This window comes from Cavia porcellus, unplaced genomic scaffold, assembly GCF_034190915.1.
Source record: "Cavia porcellus strain 051 isolate PalLab524CR breed Dunkin Hartley unplaced genomic scaffold, mCavPor4.1 scaffold_6, whole genome shotgun sequence".
In the NCBI taxonomy this organism is placed as follows: Eukaryota; Metazoa; Chordata; class Mammalia; order Rodentia; family Caviidae; genus Cavia; species Cavia porcellus.
In genome coordinates, this window is record NW_026947489.1 from 59,828,037 (window position 1) to 59,845,277 (window position 17,241).

Genomic DNA, 17,241 nt, shown 5'->3' on the forward strand with positions numbered 1-17,241 from the left:
GAACACCCTCACAGTCTCACACTTTTGGTTTCTGATTCCCTCAGGTATGCCAAGCCATGCCATGTGGTCCCGTATGGTAAAGGCCAGCTTAGCACGGCTTCTCCCTTCCACCCTTGGTCACCAAATGAGATTCCTTTCTGAGCATTGGGCTCTGAGTCTCAGACCCCAGAAACCCAGTCGGTGTACAGTGGAAGTAAAATGCATACACTGTAGCCAAAGTACCCTTTGTTTATGCATAAACAGTGATAAAATGTTTTCATTTTAAAAATTTATCTGATGTGCTAATTGCAAATTTAGGATATACAGAGAAGTATAAAGAAGACAGTAAAATTACATATAACCATAGCACCTGGCATTTAAAAATCCTCATTTTAAACAACTTTAAAGATCTTCACCATGTGAGTATACATTTATACCAGATGTAAAGATGATCAAAAAAATACAAATCCCAGCTTCCTACTCAGAAGGGAAAAAGAGACAATTTTCTCTTTTCAGAATCTGCATCAAACTGATGCAAAACGAACCAAAAGGGTTTGATAGTCTTGAAGAATTTACAGAATTGGTAACAGAAGCAAGAACATAGTAACCATGGCTAAACTCACTAAACTCACCACTGGGAGGAGAGCAGTCATACTCAAACTGTTAAAGGCTGCCTGGCCAGCGCTTCACAGCGGTAATTAAACACTAACTGGCTCCCTCACGCTCTAGCCCAAAGGCTCAGGGACAGGGCAGAACCACAGTAACAGCCCTCCCACCTCCACGTGGCTGGTTTTTCTGAGGTCACCAAGCACCAAGGACAGGCCAAGACTGCGACCACAGCTCAGGGGAGGCCAGCCCTTGTCAGCACACCTCTATCTCATGTCATAGCTACCCTGTGCAGTTCTGACATATGTTTAAACAACCCCAACTTGTCAGGTTTTTGTTTTTGTTTTCTGGTACCGGGGATCGAACTGACGACCCTGCACTTGCCAGGCAGGCACTTATACCGCTGAGCTAACAACTTGGTTTTTGATAAAGGGTTTTAGTTGCAGTTGAAGGTTAGGAAGACGAAACAGAACAAATAAGCACTAATACCCATCCTTCCACTACCCAGAACTAAACACTAGATATCCCGGCCCCTCCTTTCAGATATTTTGTCCCTTTTCTACTGGTTGACGGATGTAGTTACAACACTTTTTCCCACCTGAAATATTTCCCATGTCTTAATATATTTTCATAAACTGCAATTCAAAATGTCTAAGTGTCCAAACCACTGTGTAAGTACACAGTTTCTTTAATAGTGCCCTGATTTTTTTCAATCACTCTGAGCATCCTCCAGCATTAGTCTGCCCGGATACACACAGAGTGAGTATTTGAGCTACACTACGCCAGCAGTTGACAGGAAGGCTGGTGTCCCCCTTCCCGTGTCATCAGCAATGGGACACAGTGAACACCTGGCGCACTGCTCTGGCTCTGATGAGCAAACATCCTTGTCTCGCCATTAACGCACTCATGTCTTAAATTAGAAAGTGTCATCAAATGTTTTGTCACACTTATTTATACAATTCCTTTTTATAAGCTGTGAGCCCATTTTTCTGACCTGTCTAGGTCTTACTACTACTTTCTTATGTTCTGTACCAAAGTTCAAATTTTAAAATTTTTGACTATAGTTTTGACTAAACTCTCCTTATCTTTTCATTTCAAATGTTTTCATATTTAAGTTTTAAATCTTTGTAATTCCTTTCTTTAAATTACAAAGGCACTTATACTCACTTAAAATTTTAATTACTAAAAGTAAACCTGATATCTAAATAACTGCCTCAGACACTCACAGGGAATATAGAATTGGTTAGTACACGGGTCTCCTCTAAAACCAGTTAATAGATCAATAATCCAGTCACATAAACACTTGCTGCCGTGCATAAACATCGCGAACTGTTGACCATGCTTACCTGAGAAAGGCAGGCAGTGATTCCAAAAAAAATCTGACAGGACTCTGGAGAAAAACCATTGACTCTGTTTGACAGTCATTAAGATCACAATGATATGGTCAGCGCAGCCTGGACCTCACTGAGAGACACGGCCCACCTCTGCCTCCCGCTCAGTCCTTTTAGCAAAGCGAGACTAAAGATGACCAAAGCAAGCGCAGAGTGGACTGGAATAAACAGGACTGCACAGAGCAGAAAGAACTGAGGGATTTTCAGTAGAATACATTCTAATATCTAGTTTCGTCACTCACATCATAGATAAAATGGACATAAGACACGCATGGAAAAACATCTTCATCTTGGATAGTAGTGCACATTTATAGACACACACACACATACAGACACACATGCACACACGGGTACTGCAACTGCTTTAAAAGCAAGGTAATGTCTTAGTACAAGGCCTAGAATGAAGTCCCCACGAAATCACTTAGACTGCACAGCATAAAACCCTTTCCTAGGGGCCTGAGCTCCAGCCCCAACACCACCACATCCTTGGGACCTCGAGTGGGCCAGCTCAGGGCTCCGCTGCCCCTTTCGCACACAGGAGCAGGAAACAAGCCCCAGACCCTCCCTAGTGAAGCCAGGCAGGTTAGCTGCTGCACTCACCATGCTCCTGACACTGACAACACAGCACAGCGACAGCAAGCAGCTGGGATCTGTCTCCCCAGGCCTGTTCCCGACTATCTCAGAATAATACGGAGCAGCCAGAGTTCAAAACGGCTAAGACAGTACTCCTCCCTCCCTACATAAGAGTATGCCTACTGAGACAGGCGCGCTCAGAACAGCACAGTAACCCGACTTGTGACGTTAAGGGTTCCTATTTGAGCAGGCAGACAGCCTTCTCTGGCTGTCACAGACTCTGCAGACCAAAAGATGCCTGCAGCTCCCTTCTCCAAGAGTTTTCACCCCTCCTGCCTCAGCTCAGGAGGCCTCTTACTTCCAGCAACTGAAGACACACCTCACGGAGCTCTGCTGCCCCTCCTGGTCCTCTGCGCTCTGATGGCCACAAGGCAAGAGCTGCCAAAGGAGGCCTGGTGGACAGTAAACGGTACAGAACAAGAAAATAAGCCTCTTATCCTGGAAACACTCACTTCTTTTGTCTTTTTTCTGAGCTTATAAAAACAAAACAAATGAAATTTAAAAACTGCTTCTACCCAGAGCTGACACTCTTCAACTCTTCAGACCACAAGGAGAGGCCACACAGTCTTGGGCCAGGATTGCTGAAGTCTTCTCTCCTCCAAGAGCTGCTTTTAAAAGGGTACATCTCAGTCTGAGGTCCTCCATATAAATTTCATAGTAATATTCCTTCTGTTTGCACTGATTCGACAGGTAGTAAGTGCTTTTAAAGGCACGGTATGACACAGCTATAAAATAACATAGGGTGAATGACAGAATTTCTTGCTCAAGCCTAAAATTTCAACATTGTAACTGTATACTATTAGGTATTCTTAAAAGAAGCAATCTTCACACTCAGGCTCTGCCTGGTCTGTATCTCCAAGAGGCTTCACCCTTGCAGAACGAAACAGAAGCTACCAGGCCATGGAAAGTAAACAGCAGGCTGTGGAATGGCTCGCTCCCAAAAGACTCTGGGGTGCAGCCACACTCAGACTGCTACCTGACACACGTGTGCAAGCACTGCACCAGGGAGCCCCTCCAAGACGGAAAGGAGGTGGCCTTTGTCATGGTCCAGTGTCAGCAAGTGCTGCCCAGGCACACAGATCTAACCAACCTTGCGCCCCACGTGGTTAACAAGTAACTCTGCCCACTACACAGCTGGGCGTTTTCCTCTCATGTTCTCCATTATGCCTTCAAATACTCATGCTTTGGTTTCTATGGACTTAAAAGTCGAGAAATACCGTCTAGCTATAGTCCATCAAAGTTAAGAAGAACTGCAACTCGCAACTCCTGGTGCTGCTAGAGCTGCAGGGCACAGCTCGTCCCCGTTTGACAAGGATGGGGTACATAACACATGATACAGGACAGAGAAGAAAGGGACAGAGTGCAGAGGAAACAGCTGTGCCTAACTAATGAGTCCACTTTTCTCTCAGTGATTATCACTTCGGTCTTAAATTCAGAGTTATCCTTTCTCCACCCATGAAAAAGGATACGGCAGAAGAGCTCCACACTGCACAGACAAGGTCACCCAGGAAGGCTGAAAAAGAAAAACATCAAATAAAAAAGTGCTCCAGGCGTAAGGATGAGCATTCCTACAGTCCCAATATCCGCAAGCCAAAGATCAGCTACAACTGTGCATGCCGAAAACCCCAATTCCACGGGGCAGCGCTCCCGCACCTTCACCACGTGGGTGTACATACTTACTACTGCTGGCCACACCCTGAGATGAGGCTGCTGCCCACCCACCCACCACCAGAGCCGCAGCTAGGGTCCAGTCAGCCCCAGCACGGACTTTATAGAATCCTGAGTTAAATCAGGCTCAAATTTACAGCATGTTTTTTAGTAAAGTCAAGGAGATACAGTGGTTACAAAATATAAAAATTATTTCCAACTACTTAGTAATCTTATGAATTCCAAAACTCATTAATGATAAAACAGTTTAAATACGACCTTTTAGGATACTTTATAGTTTTAGAAAATTATCTCATCTTTTATTTCTATATTTACTTTCTTAAATGACACTAATCGTTACCTTAAGAAATCTACCTGTAAAAGGTACATTCTAAACATAGTATACAGTAAAGCGCCCTTTTAGCCAGCTGACCTCTGAACCCTGGCCAAGTGAAACACACACACACTCATGACACAGCACCACTGTGGACATTAAATACTGATGTCAAATGTTTCCTGCAGAACCAGCGCGAGGCTTGAGGGACAGAACAATGACAAGAAAGACGCATTTCTCCCTCTCTCAAGCAAGCTGTACGCTAGCTAATGGTCTCCACACCCCTTCTATCACACATGCCTCACACAGGTTTTGGACAAGAGTGCCCCTGCATCAGTGTTCAGGTTACAGCTCCAGTATTTCAGCATTGGATAAAGTGCACCATATCTGAAAGAAAGCATCTTAATGCTGCCGTCCATTTCGTTTGCCCAGTGTACCCTCCCAATTTGGTCATTCTGAAAAAATTCACATTAAATCCAAGTCCTGGGCCAGCACCCCGAACTGTGTGACTTTGGATCCTCTGATTTTACAACATCCTCCACTGGGCCCGGCTTCACTGGGCAGTGACCCCCAGAGCCCTGGACTAGGTGGGGGGACTGAGCTCTAAGGGAGGAGGCCCCCAGAGCAGCTGTCCCTGCCTGAGGCCCTGCCCCTACAGGAAGGCTGGTTGGGAAAGATAGGGTGCCCTTTCTGCTGACTGGGGACCAGCAGTGGAAACCACAGGTGTGTACTCAGGCCGCTTTGCCCTGCATCACACACCCTGGGGAGCCAGCCCGGGGCTGAAGGAGCCTGTCCTAGTGATCATAAAGTCCAGTCCCAGCAAGGACAGCCACCCTGAGGCCGTTGTTAGGTGTGTCTAGGTAGAATAATGCAAAGTTAAGAAGTAGGATACACTGATAAAGCAAAAACAGAGAAGAAAAAAGGCAAAGTACTAAGTGATTTTTTGGTACACACCTAAAATCCCAGCATTTGGGAGGCTGAGGCAGGAAGGTTGCCTTGAGTTCAAGGTCAACCTCAACTACAAAGCAAAACCTTATCTCAAAAGACAAACAAAAAAAACAAAGAAGTAGCATACAAAATAAGCCCACCACAAATCAGTATTATCAGAAGTATTTCCAATGATGTCAGGGCCACTGAGGAAAAAGTTTCCATTAAAAAATTAGAGCCAGGCAGTTGTGCACACTTGTAATTCTAGCACTTGAAAGCTGAGGCAGGAGAATCACTGCGAGTAACCTATACAGTGGGTTCAAGGCCAGCCTCCACTGCAACCCTGTCTGAAAGCCAAAGGAAAAAGTTTTATGTTACCTGCCTGTACTAACTCCTCATTATGAAGGCAATCATGTACGGCAAGCATGTACTAATAAAATAAAATTTTAAAATCATGCTAGATGTTTTGGTGCCTACAAAACTGAGCTTTCTTCATTCAGCCAGATTTTACTGGTATACTTCACACATAATAATGATCGAATCCATCATAGAGAATCTGCACCCGTATACAATGTAACTTTTTTCCATTCCCCTATCCTCCTCCCCTCCCAAAACTGAGCTTCCAACATCTGTAAAAATCAGATATATAAATGGCAGACTGTCACTGTGTGTGCAGTATCAAACACACCTTCCAACAGGGACCTAACGCCATCCAGTCTCCAGCAACAGACCCCTCCTAGCACAGGTCTCCTGAGAGTTTCCAGGCAGAAACAGCCTGCCCATGCTAGCCTACAGCAAACGTCAAAGCTGACCTAGAATCAACCCTCCCACATCAAGATGAACTCAAGGACTGGAAACTGAGGTAAGTCACCGAAATGACAAAGAGCTTTTTTCATTGGGCAGATTTCCCTTTAAAGCAGAATTTCAACAATCCTGCAAAGAACTATGCTGAAATGCCAATGTATTGATTAAAGATACAAAATCAGATTTCCTACTGACCTTTACAACAGGTAGGTCAAAGACTTCCCGAGCTTCACCGACCTCCGGGTTGTCCCCATCCTCTGAAATTATGTGTGAGGCGAGAGCATTGTAGGATACTTCCTTGGCTTTTCCAGCTTTAAGAAGCTGAATAACCTTTAAAGACATGCACATAAATTAAAGTGAACACTACTGTACTCCATTTCTGATTTATGTGAATAATCGCAAAAAGTGACAGGACATTTTACTAAAAACACACCACATAAGTAGAATTAACCACCTTTGGGAACAATAAAAGATAGCAAACTTGATTTACTGACCGAGCTACAGAAGGTACTGTGAGTCAGCTACTACCTGTCTGTCTTCCAGACAGACAGGACAGACTAGGACATCTTCCGGACCACCAGCCCAGGGCTTGAGGACCAGGAGTTTCATTATCATTAGGGCGAGGAAGCAACTCATGAGCACAAGTGGAGACCCACAAGTGGAGAACACACAGGTGTTAACCAGGCAAAAAGAAAGCAAGAGTCCAGTAGCTGGGCAGGTGAACCCTGAGGTGCCATGCAAACCCATTCACACCTGGGGCCACTCTTCCTCCCTATCTTTGCTTGACCCCAAGCATCTTGGGTTCACACAGGCACATTAGGGGCCCCCACCATTACACACTCCAGCTTGCAGCAGTTAACTCTTTCTCTTCCTCAGGCCCCTACTCTGCTTCTTTTTCATGCCAACCTCCTGAAACAAGTCTCAGCTTTCTGTGTTCACAGTCTCACTTCTTAGTTACTCTTACACTCCCTGCAGCCCAGTCCAAGTTTCCATGGACTTGGAAGCTGCCAGCTGCCACCACTTCTTCCCAAGTTCACACCCCAGTCTCTCCTGCCTGATTTTCCCATGCACTCTGCACAGTGAACATCCTGAGGTACCCCACATACACAAATGTCTTCAAACTCTAGCATGGGCATTCCATGTGACAATAATCTCTCATCTCAAGGCTAAACTGAAATGACACCTAGCCACAACTCAGTGGGGTCTTCTATGGATCCCAGGGGAGAAACGTGTACCACTTGCACTCCTTCTCCCACCCTGAAGGGCCCCTTCCTCCTTCTGACACTTGGTCCAAGGCCTGACCCATACTAGATACTCCCAACATGGTACTCGACCCACATTTACCAAAGACAGAGAAAAGCTGCTCTGGTATTAAACTTTTTAGAAAACACACTGTCTCACATTAAGGTATTTGCAGAGGACATCCTTAAGTATATTTAGACTTGACACATAGTTGAACAAATATGGTTGGGGCCAGCTTGTTCCCCATTTCAAGTAACAGTGGGTTCAAGTCTCCTGTAAGAGCCAAAGTCCTAAAAAGAAGAGCAGGAAGGAGGGGGAAGACAATCATGGATAGTGGGGAAAAAAATGGAGATGACAAATACTGGGAAAAGTGCCCATTTTTACCACTCAGGCTTTAGCACTTGTTTTTAAGTCTTTAAACTCAAAGCTGGAAGTCTCTACACACTAAAGTGACAGGAGAAAAATACCTAATGCGGTTTAGTTAGGCAAACACACTGACCAGCCCCTGGAAGGCTGTCTTTCACAATTCCTTCTCTACCATCCAGGCTATCTGTGAAATGGTAGTGCCCACAGCTCCATGTCTAATTAAGTTAGGATTACAGATTACTTCCTTGCTCCAAGCTCAGCGCTGCGGGTGTGAAACCTTTAAGAAAGGAAATGTTTTGAAGATTGGCTCCAAGAAGATGCCAAACAGAGGTTCATTTCTACCACGGACTAAAAGCTAAAGTACATTTCTAGCAGATATTACTATACTCTGATGGTTACAGGGTATTATTACCTAGGACAACCCACACTATCCTCTGGTTAGGGAAAATGCTGCGCCCGCTGTGACGGTGTTTGCATGGAATATTCTGTATTTCCAATTCACAACATGTGAACCACCTGGGACTCGGAAGGCCAGCCCTCCGCCAGGACCCCCGGCTACAGAACCCCGGCTGCATGCGGCACGAGCGCTCCAGGCCGGCCTGGGCAGGTCCGTAGCCCCCACCCTTGGGCGACCCGTGTCCCCGCGTTGAGCCCTCTGCGCAGGCTGTCGGCGGCGCTCTGGGCCCCGGTGCCCACCCTCACCCAGCACAAGCCGGGAACCCGAGACCGCGGGGCGGGTCAGGCAGGTCGCGTCCCCATTCTAGGAACGCGCGACGCGATGAGGACGCGGACGCGGACGGGACCTCCGACCCACGCACTCTCCCGGCGGGCCAGCCCACCTGGCGGCCCGTCTTGCGCCCCGGCGCACGCCCGCGAGGGGGACACTGGGCAGCCCGGGTCGGGCTGGCGATACCTGCGGGTCGATGTCGCCCACCGCGTAGTACTTGACCTCGCGGAACATCTCCTCGGGAACTTCGGAAGCCGGGTCCGACATGTTCGCGGCGGCGCGGAGGCAGCGCGGAGCCCCGCCCCCGCCCGGCTCCGCCGCCGCTCCCAGTCCCCTGCCGCCCCCGCGCCCAGTGTCCCCGCAGTCCGCCAACCGTCTGCCCACTTCCCCGCGGCCCGGCCCAGCCCGGCCCGGCCTCAGATCGGGCCAGCTGCTCGCCCGCGTCCCGACCCGCGCCGAGTGCACTAAGCGCGGGAGCCGCGCGCGCCCTGCGGACCGCACCATCGTGCCAGCGGTAGGGGGGGGCTCCTGGGAGCAGCATGGCCGGTAGAGCCAAGAAGAGTCTCTCCTGCAGCCTGAGACCCCAGATGATACAGACACTGGCGCTCCTGCTTCGAAGACAGACAGCTGGACGCCACTTGCCTCCCATAAACCAGCCGCGGGCACGCAGAAACCCGGCTGCCCCCGCGGGCCGCGGTAAGCTAGTCCGGGGGCGGGGGCGGACGGCCCCTCCCGTCACCCTGCGCGGCCGCGGGCGGCGCATGCGTGTGAAGGAGGCGGGGCCTCGGGCTTGGCGACGGCGACCTGGTGGGGCAAGTGTCGTGGCGTTGTGCGGCCGAGCGAAGCTGCCCATCCACGACCTTGGGCCACACGTGTAGGTTCCACTGTCCGCTCCCGGCTCCAACGCCGAGCTCTGAGCTGCGCCGGCTCTGACGACAGCGGGGATCGCGTTCCGCACCCCCGCGACACCCGGCGATCGCGAGGAAGGCGAAGGCGGTGCGGTCGGAGAGGTCCCCAGCGTCGCTGGGCCGCGGGGGTTGGACGGGGTCTAAAACCCTCGCTGTGAACGTCAGCGGGGCGCTCGAAGAGAAGGCTACGCCTTTGCAGCTCTCCGTGACACCGCAGTTCGATAGCTCTCTCAACGTTGGAGACTCAAGTCGGCCCATGTGTCACTCGGGTCTGTGATGGAAAGAGGTCCTGGAGGTGAACGTCGTCAGCTGGTCCTTTGGCCAGCGCCCTTTAACTGGCCACTTCCGGCCGGTGCCCTTTCTGTTGTCTTTAATTTTATGTAGGTGTGAGTGATTTTGTTAAAGCAAAGTGAACAGTACACATTTCGTGTTCATCTATTTTCTGGTTGTGTTCTGCTTTTTACACTTGAGTGACCTGAAACCCTGTTCTATGCCTAGCAAGTTTCTTTTACAAATAGTTATTGAGTACTGGCCTGAATGAATAACCAAGAAATTTGTCACCCATTTTTTATGTTTTTGTGACATCACTCTGTTGTCAGGAAATTTTTAAATGCCTAAGAATATACAGAAAGCATCAGCGTAATAAATTGTGTTTCTGAAGCTCATGTCTTTGTTGGCTTGTATCAGAGTTGTTTAGCTGCTTGCTGCTTGGTTAAACACAAACTGAGCAAGTCATTTTATTAAAGCCCTGGAAATTGACCTCAACCTGGTACCTACTTTTGTAAATGAAAAAAATAATTAGTAACATTCAGCAGGTCCAGTTTATTTCATGTTACTTCAAGTGCCATTAGTAAGGTAAATCGGGAGTTTAAGAAATCTGCACAATTAAGATCCAATCAAGAAAAATGGTTCAGCCAAATTTTACCTGAAATCATCTTCATTTAGATAATGGATGTTCTAAGAAATAGCCTGAAGTCATGAAGCATGGTGATTCAACTTTTAAAGAAAAACAGTGAGACTCGTGAGAAAACTACTCTTACAGAAAGTCCACTTTTGTAATATAAAATGCCCATTACAAAATTACTGGGAAAATGCCACATTAAGATTGCTGTATTTTACTCATAAATAGATAATTATCACTGATTATTGTGACATTTGAAAGATAACCCACGTAAGGTAGTACTTCCTTAAATGAAAGTTTTCCATCTCTTCTGTAACTTGGAGGCATGTAGTACCCCCAATATGATGCTTTGAGTGTTGATATTTTATAGTTTTCCCAAGTAAAGCTACAACATGATCATGTGACTTCCCAAGAGTGATCAGCCTTGGTGCTGATACAAATCAGGTAAAGTGGGAAATTATATTGAGTTTAGAAAAAATGTACAATTGTACTTCCATCCAGTTGTACTTCTGAGGGAAACCCGAGACACAATTACTTAGGTCTTACCAAATGGCTTTTTAAAACTGCATTTCTGTGTTTTATGCAACAATCTTGGCTTCAGGTTCTGTTCAGTTTAGCCACACGCCTGGATAACATCAGAGATAGATGTTATCCATGTTCAATAAACCTTTGTCTTGAGTTTATAGGCTATAACACACCTGTCTCATGAAAGGGTCCAGATCCTAGAGACACAGGACAGTTTTCTCATTTGTCCCTGTGGTTGTTTAGCTACTTAGCCAGCATGGAAAAATTAGGAAACACAAGTAAGAAAACAGTAAATTATCCTCAATCCCTACTGAGATCCTTCCAGACACTGTCCCATATAAATATATTTTTCCTTTAACAAGAAAAATCACACCTTGTATACACTTCTATTGCTCCTTCCCCCGCCCCCAAGAAAATGTCTTCCATGTCAGAAGGATCTACCTCCTTTAATAGATATATTGTGTTTGCTTCGCATTGCTGTAGCAAACTCCCGGAAAATTTAAAGGAGGAAAAGTTTGTTTTGGTTTAAGTTTCTGAGGTGCCAGTCCGTGGCCAGGTGGCTCTCAGGCCCGTGGTGAGGCAGAAACATGGCAGAGGAAAACTGCTCACCTCATGCAGCCAGAGAGCAGAAAGAAGAACTAGAGGAAACAGTCTGTGAGCAGGTACAGTCCCCAAAGTCACCCGCAGGAGCACGCCCTCCCCCTGGGCCCTACCTCCTGCATCCACCACTTAACTGTTACCAGTTATAGTCTCACCCATGAATTAATCCACTTGATGAAGTCAAAGGCCTCTTGGTCCAGTCACCATTCACTGAACACAAGAGCATTCGTGGAGCACATTTTTTTTGTTTTTATTTAAAGAAAGAAAAAACAAAAAGGGCAGAAATAATACATAATTTCAAAGACAAAATAAACAGTAAGAAATCACTAGTTGATGATTACATATTGACCTCTTACAAATAGTTGTTCAAGTTGCAAAAGTGAAGTATACAAAGTGGACCTTCAAACAGTGAGACTGCAAACAGTTCTGTTTATCCAACAAAAACTTAGTAATATGGTTATCAATCCTATGCACTTAAACATACATGCAGTTATGCATATCTTCAATTATGTTGAGACTGAACAAAACAAAGCAGGCTAAAAATCACTCTGAACAAAGAATAATAGTAATTCTGGATTTCACATCAAGGCACTAAGGGATCAGCACTGGGTACTGTAGTATCTCTTTTTCTTCAAAGTATTTGTTCATTTCATCATGTGTTACAAGATCAGTTCTCATAAACTGTTTATAAGTTGTACACATGCATGAGTCTTAACATGTATCTCTATCCTTTCTATATTGGAGAAACAAAACAAAGCAAGACAAAACAATATATTCCTATAAACATATGAAACGAAAAAGTCAAAATCACAGTACAAGGTGATCTACAATGGTTACTGTGTTGTCTTCAATAGAATTGTCTACATAGTATAATTGAATATAGCAGTACATAACAATATTAATAAAAACAACTTTGTAGATTGTGTAAAACTTCAAAAGCAGGTAATAATCAAACCAGAGTGGGTATCCTAGTGAATCTTGTCGTCTTCAGTGTAGTTTCTTGTACTCTCAGACTTGATATTATCAATCATTTGAATAAAATCTGTCGATAACAAACAGCAATCAAATGAAATTTAACTAAGATCAGTCATGGTAAAACAGTATAAGTTATACAAGGCTCCAGATTAAGTTAATAGGAAATTAAGGATGATTACTGTACTATATCCTGCTATTTTTAGGATAGCTGTCTGTAGTGGGGAACATTTTAAGTCTAAACCATAACAGTAATGCCCCATTGTACCAAAATTTATTTCGTCCTGTGGTATTGCATGTCCCTTGTTTCCCATTTAACACCTATAAACAATGGTGCAATGAAGCTGGCCTCTTAAAAGAGGAGTCCACATAGGGTGTTTTAGACTGTCTCATCCTTTGAGTGGCTGTACCTCTTGTCACATGAGCACCTAGACACACACTGGTAAGACGACTTGGATCAAGGGTTCCAAACTGTAGGCAGTTTGCAGGCCTAGGTAGCCGCGTGCTTCCAGCTCTGCCCGCGTCCATTAGCCAAAAGCTCACCTTGTGATCCTAGTCTTAATTGCCAGGGAAAGGATATGGCATCCATAGTATCTTGCCCATCTTGGCCAATTTTTAAAATTTCTACAAATTAAGATTAGGAAGTGTAATACAACATAACCACTCCCTGCCCCAAGGTGGCTCCCAGAGATGGTAGAGGAACGGGTCTTGATGCTGGACAGCGGAGGCTATTGTGACCAAGCAGGGGACTCCTGGGACAGAAGGTGGTGGTTGTGCACTTCTAGTGCATCCACGTTTCTGGCAATTTCTACCAAAACATACCTGACTTTCTTCCGCAGGGAGATGAACACCAATCTATCCTGCAGCCCTACCACTTCTGGACTCCTGGCATATCTTCTGGCAGACTGTGCCAGGAGTGCTGCCTCAACAGGCCAAGCCAGATCACCCTGGACCGCCTCACGGTATTTGACAAGACCTTACCACCCTATGACAAGAAAAAGTGAGCAGTGGTTTCTGTTGCCTTTGAGGTTGAGCATCTGAATCCCAGGACAAGGTTTGCCTCCTTGGGAGCTTCTGGTTCATGAGGTCAGCCGGAAGTACTGGGCAGTGACAGCCATCCTGGAAGAAAAGAGAAGAAAGACCAAGATCTATTACCAGAAGAAAAAAATATCACAAGGCTACAAGAACAGGCAGAAAAGAATGCGGAGGAAAAAACTACCAAGTTCTTCAAGACGCACAGATTCCTACTGTGAGTCCAATAAAGGCCTTCAGTGCCTCATGGTAGGCCTGGCAAGCCCTTCCTTATCCCTCTGGTTTGTGGGGGACCCAGGGATAGCTGTCCAGGTGCCACAGGTAGCTTGGGACCTAGAGAGCTGGGGACAGAGAAGACATCTTTGTCACTACTCCGTGTAAGACAGTCTTTCCATGCAGTTACTTTAATGGTGCTTATTATGCAGATGGAGTTTGTAAACCTCTTGTTTCTGAGAGAACTGTAGAGAAGCAATAGAACCACCATAGTCCAGCTGTCAGATGGGAGGAGGCGCTTGCTAACTCATGCCAAGTATCTGGTGTGCACCCAGGAGACCACAGGCATTGCCCCTGCTCCTCCTCTCTCTTACTGGAAACAAATTTATTTTTGTGGCTGTTTAGGCAGGGTCTCCCTATGTAGTTCAGCCTTGCCTTGAACTCACTGTGCAACCCAGGCTGGACGTGAACTCAACGTTGATCCTCCTGTGCGGAGGCTTCATGGGTGCTCATGTCCCATTTCCTTGGCTGCCACTTGGCAGCAAAGGAATCTGTTCTGTGTAACTCTGCATCCAGGTTCCAGGGATATTTCCTTCCTCTCATCCTTTGGACCTGGGGTGATGAGGGCTCCTTGCTTCTTGTCTGGGTTTTTTCATCATCTGTACATCCTAGCCACCACATGGTAATTAGTCCCTTCATAAATATATGTCCCAAGGTGACCCTAGATTGCGTGTGCTGCTTCCAACTGTGGTCCTGATAGTGCTGGACATGAAACTTGATGCCAGAATTTTTTGCTTTGCTTTGTTTGTTTGTTTGTTTGGCTTCAAAATTGTGTTAATCATCCTCCTACAACCTCTAAAGTGCTGGCTTTACAGGTGTGCACCACCACACTCAGTGTATTTCAGGTATTAAGTAATTGATGATTTGATGTAAGGTTAAAAATGGGGAGCAATAGAAAATAAAAAGGAACAGCCAGTGCGAGAAGAGCCTGGAGCCCTGTGGAGTTAAGTCTGGCGACCCTGGCACTGGAAAATTTGTAGCTTCCTGGCCATTTCCAGCTAAGTGTTTTGTAATAAGGTGCCTGAGGGCTGCCTTCTTGTGTGTTGAATTGTATTTGCTCCCAAAGAAATATTAACTCCGAACTAAGATTCTAGCTCTCCATATCTGAGAATGTCATTTTGTTTGGAAGTAAAGTTCTTGCACCTGTAATAAAGTTAAGATGGTCATACCAGGTTATGGTGGGCCCCGAAAGCAATTACTAGTTTCCTATAAGGGGGAAATTGGGATACAGAGGTACACAAGAAGAAGTCCAAGTTTAAAAAAGAAGGACACATCCAGGAAGAACCTGGAATCTAAAAAACCTGATAACATTTATTTGGTGAACCACTTTTAGAAGGAGATACCCAGTAACACATCCACAAGCCAGGGAAGGCTGAGAACTGAAAGATCAGAGCCTGCTGACACCCTGATGTGGAGTTTCTGTCCTCCAGACTAAGAGTCAATTTCCGTTGTCCAAGCCATCCAGTAACAGCCATGAAGGAAACAGAAACACACTCAGCATCTTGGGAGGATGGCCACTAGACTTGTACATGTTGTTACACTTTTACTATCTTAGTAAACAGCCAGGGCGGAAAACTTATGCTTTAAAAGCATGTGTGGGGGCTGGGGGTTTAGCTCAGCAGCATAAGCACCTGCCTTGCAAGCAGATAGTCGTGAGTTCGATCCCTGGTACCAATAAAAAAATGAAAAAGACAAAAAAAAAAAAACCATGTGTGTAGGGTTGGGGATTTAGCTCAGCGGCATAAGTGCTTGCCTTGCAAGCATGCAGTCATGAGTTCGATCCCCAGTACCAAAAAAAGATCATATATGTAACTGGGTGTAGTGGTACACGCCTCTAATTCCAAGACCCAGATGGCAGAGGCAGGAGGATCACCAGAAGTTTGAGGACAGCCAGGGCTACATGGTGAGACAAGCATGTCTTAAACAAACATCATGAAAATGTTTATATTTTCCATTCACCCACACCCTTTGTATCCAATAGCTGGAAGCAAGAGAAAGACCTGAAAACCACTCTTTCCTGAGTAAACCAAATGGCACACTAAATACTATTAGTACTACTACTACTAAAAATAATACTAAAACAGTTATCACAGCCTGACAAGCATGGCAGCACATGATTGCAATCCTTGCATTCTGGGAGGCTAAGGGGTAAGCATCACAGTTTGAACCCCAGCCTGGGCAACTTAGCGACTCACTAAGACTCAGAATAAAAAGTCAGGGCTTGGGATGTAGCTCAGTGCAAACGCCATGAGTTCAGTCACCAGGACTGGATAGAAATATTGCTTTCAAATTTTGAGCACCATCTGCTCACAGCACCACCTCCTGCTCCGCGTCACAGTTCCCTGAACTAGCTCCGATACTTGGAGTTCTTACATGTAACACAGCAGACCTTGATGACAAAGAACTGAAAGGGTTTTGGCCCAGACAGGACACTGTAGCCAGGAAAGCCTCAAGCGGAAGCAGGAAGCCCTTATCTCCCCCACCCCTAGGAATTTACCTGTGACACCATCTTCTCGCCCCTGGGAATTTACCTATGGTGCAAAACCTAGGACCAATGGGCTACCTGTGCATCCCTAATGCCTGCCTTAGGTTCCACCCCAAACCGAGGCTACTTACATACCCCCACGCCACGTGTCCACTGGAGAGATCGCCGGACACCAGCAGTGGGGGATGCTGGTCATCTCTCTCCGTGTTCTCAGAATAAAGGCCGCTTTTTGTTTTACACTTCTCATCTTTTGGAAATATTTTTCATCTTTTGGAAATAATCCTATCATTTGGTGCCATCACTCAGATCGGCAGGCGATTGACTCCTGGGACACACCCAGTTGAGTCCCCAGCCGATAACATCCTGGATTAATTCCGTACTTTTTCCTCTCCCCAGACGTCCTTGTTGCTAGCCGCCTGCCAGATTGATTTCAGGTGAGCACTCCCCGGGGAACTCTTGGCACTGGGAAACCCCAGTCAACTGTTCCCCCCATTTGCATGGGTCTGTGCATTTTCACGTCCTGAGGACAGCCCAGGGCAGGGTTCTTTCTGGGCAAACCTGTGTCCACACTCTATAAAATCTCTCACATTCTTTGGGTTCAGATAGCCCAAAGCACAGACTTTTGGACTACCCACACTGAAAGGACTGCCTCACTTCCCTTAAAGCCTCGTGCTTTCACGGGCAAAACTGTTACTGACCCCATGTGGGCTCCACTCGCAAATCTCTCAGTGATGACTGGAATATACGAGTTTTTGGAACTGTAGCCACCGTATGGTGCCACAGACAAGTGACGGCTTGTTCTGGACCACTGGCTTATTTCTTGCCTGAATCAGTCATGGGAAACGTATTTTCTAACTCCCAAAAGACGCCTTTACAATGCCTAATTTCC

General features: G+C 46.2%; 1 protein-coding gene and 1 pseudogene across 3 annotated transcripts in view; one reads left to right on the forward strand and one right to left on the reverse strand.

Moving 5' to 3' along the window:
• Paxip1 (PAX interacting protein 1) overlaps window positions 1-9,277 on the reverse strand; it is a 42,079-nt gene extending 32,802 nt beyond the window's left edge. The window contains exons 1-4 of one of the 3 annotated variants that reach the window (XM_063250823.1): window positions 9,158-9,277; window positions 6,517-6,651; window positions 4,079-4,122; window positions 1,932-1,995 (exon numbers count right to left, since the gene is read on the reverse strand). In XM_063250823.1, coding sequence (XP_063106893.1) covers window positions 1,932-1,995; window positions 4,079-4,122; window positions 6,517-6,651; window positions 9,158-9,160 — 246 coding nt within the window. In that variant the 5' untranslated portion in view covers window positions 9,161-9,277. Of the gene's footprint in view, window positions 1-1,931; window positions 1,996-4,078; window positions 4,123-6,516; window positions 6,652-8,842; window positions 9,114-9,157 lie in introns of those variants that run through there. The other 2 variants (XM_003469776.5, XM_063250824.1) reach the window with 2 other exon arrangements.
• A 1,580-nt stretch (window positions 9,278-10,857) lies between these two features.
• On the forward strand, window positions 10,858-13,827 carry LOC111756765 (large ribosomal subunit protein uL13-like; annotated as a pseudogene).
• Window positions 13,828-17,241: the final 3,414 nt, after the last annotated feature.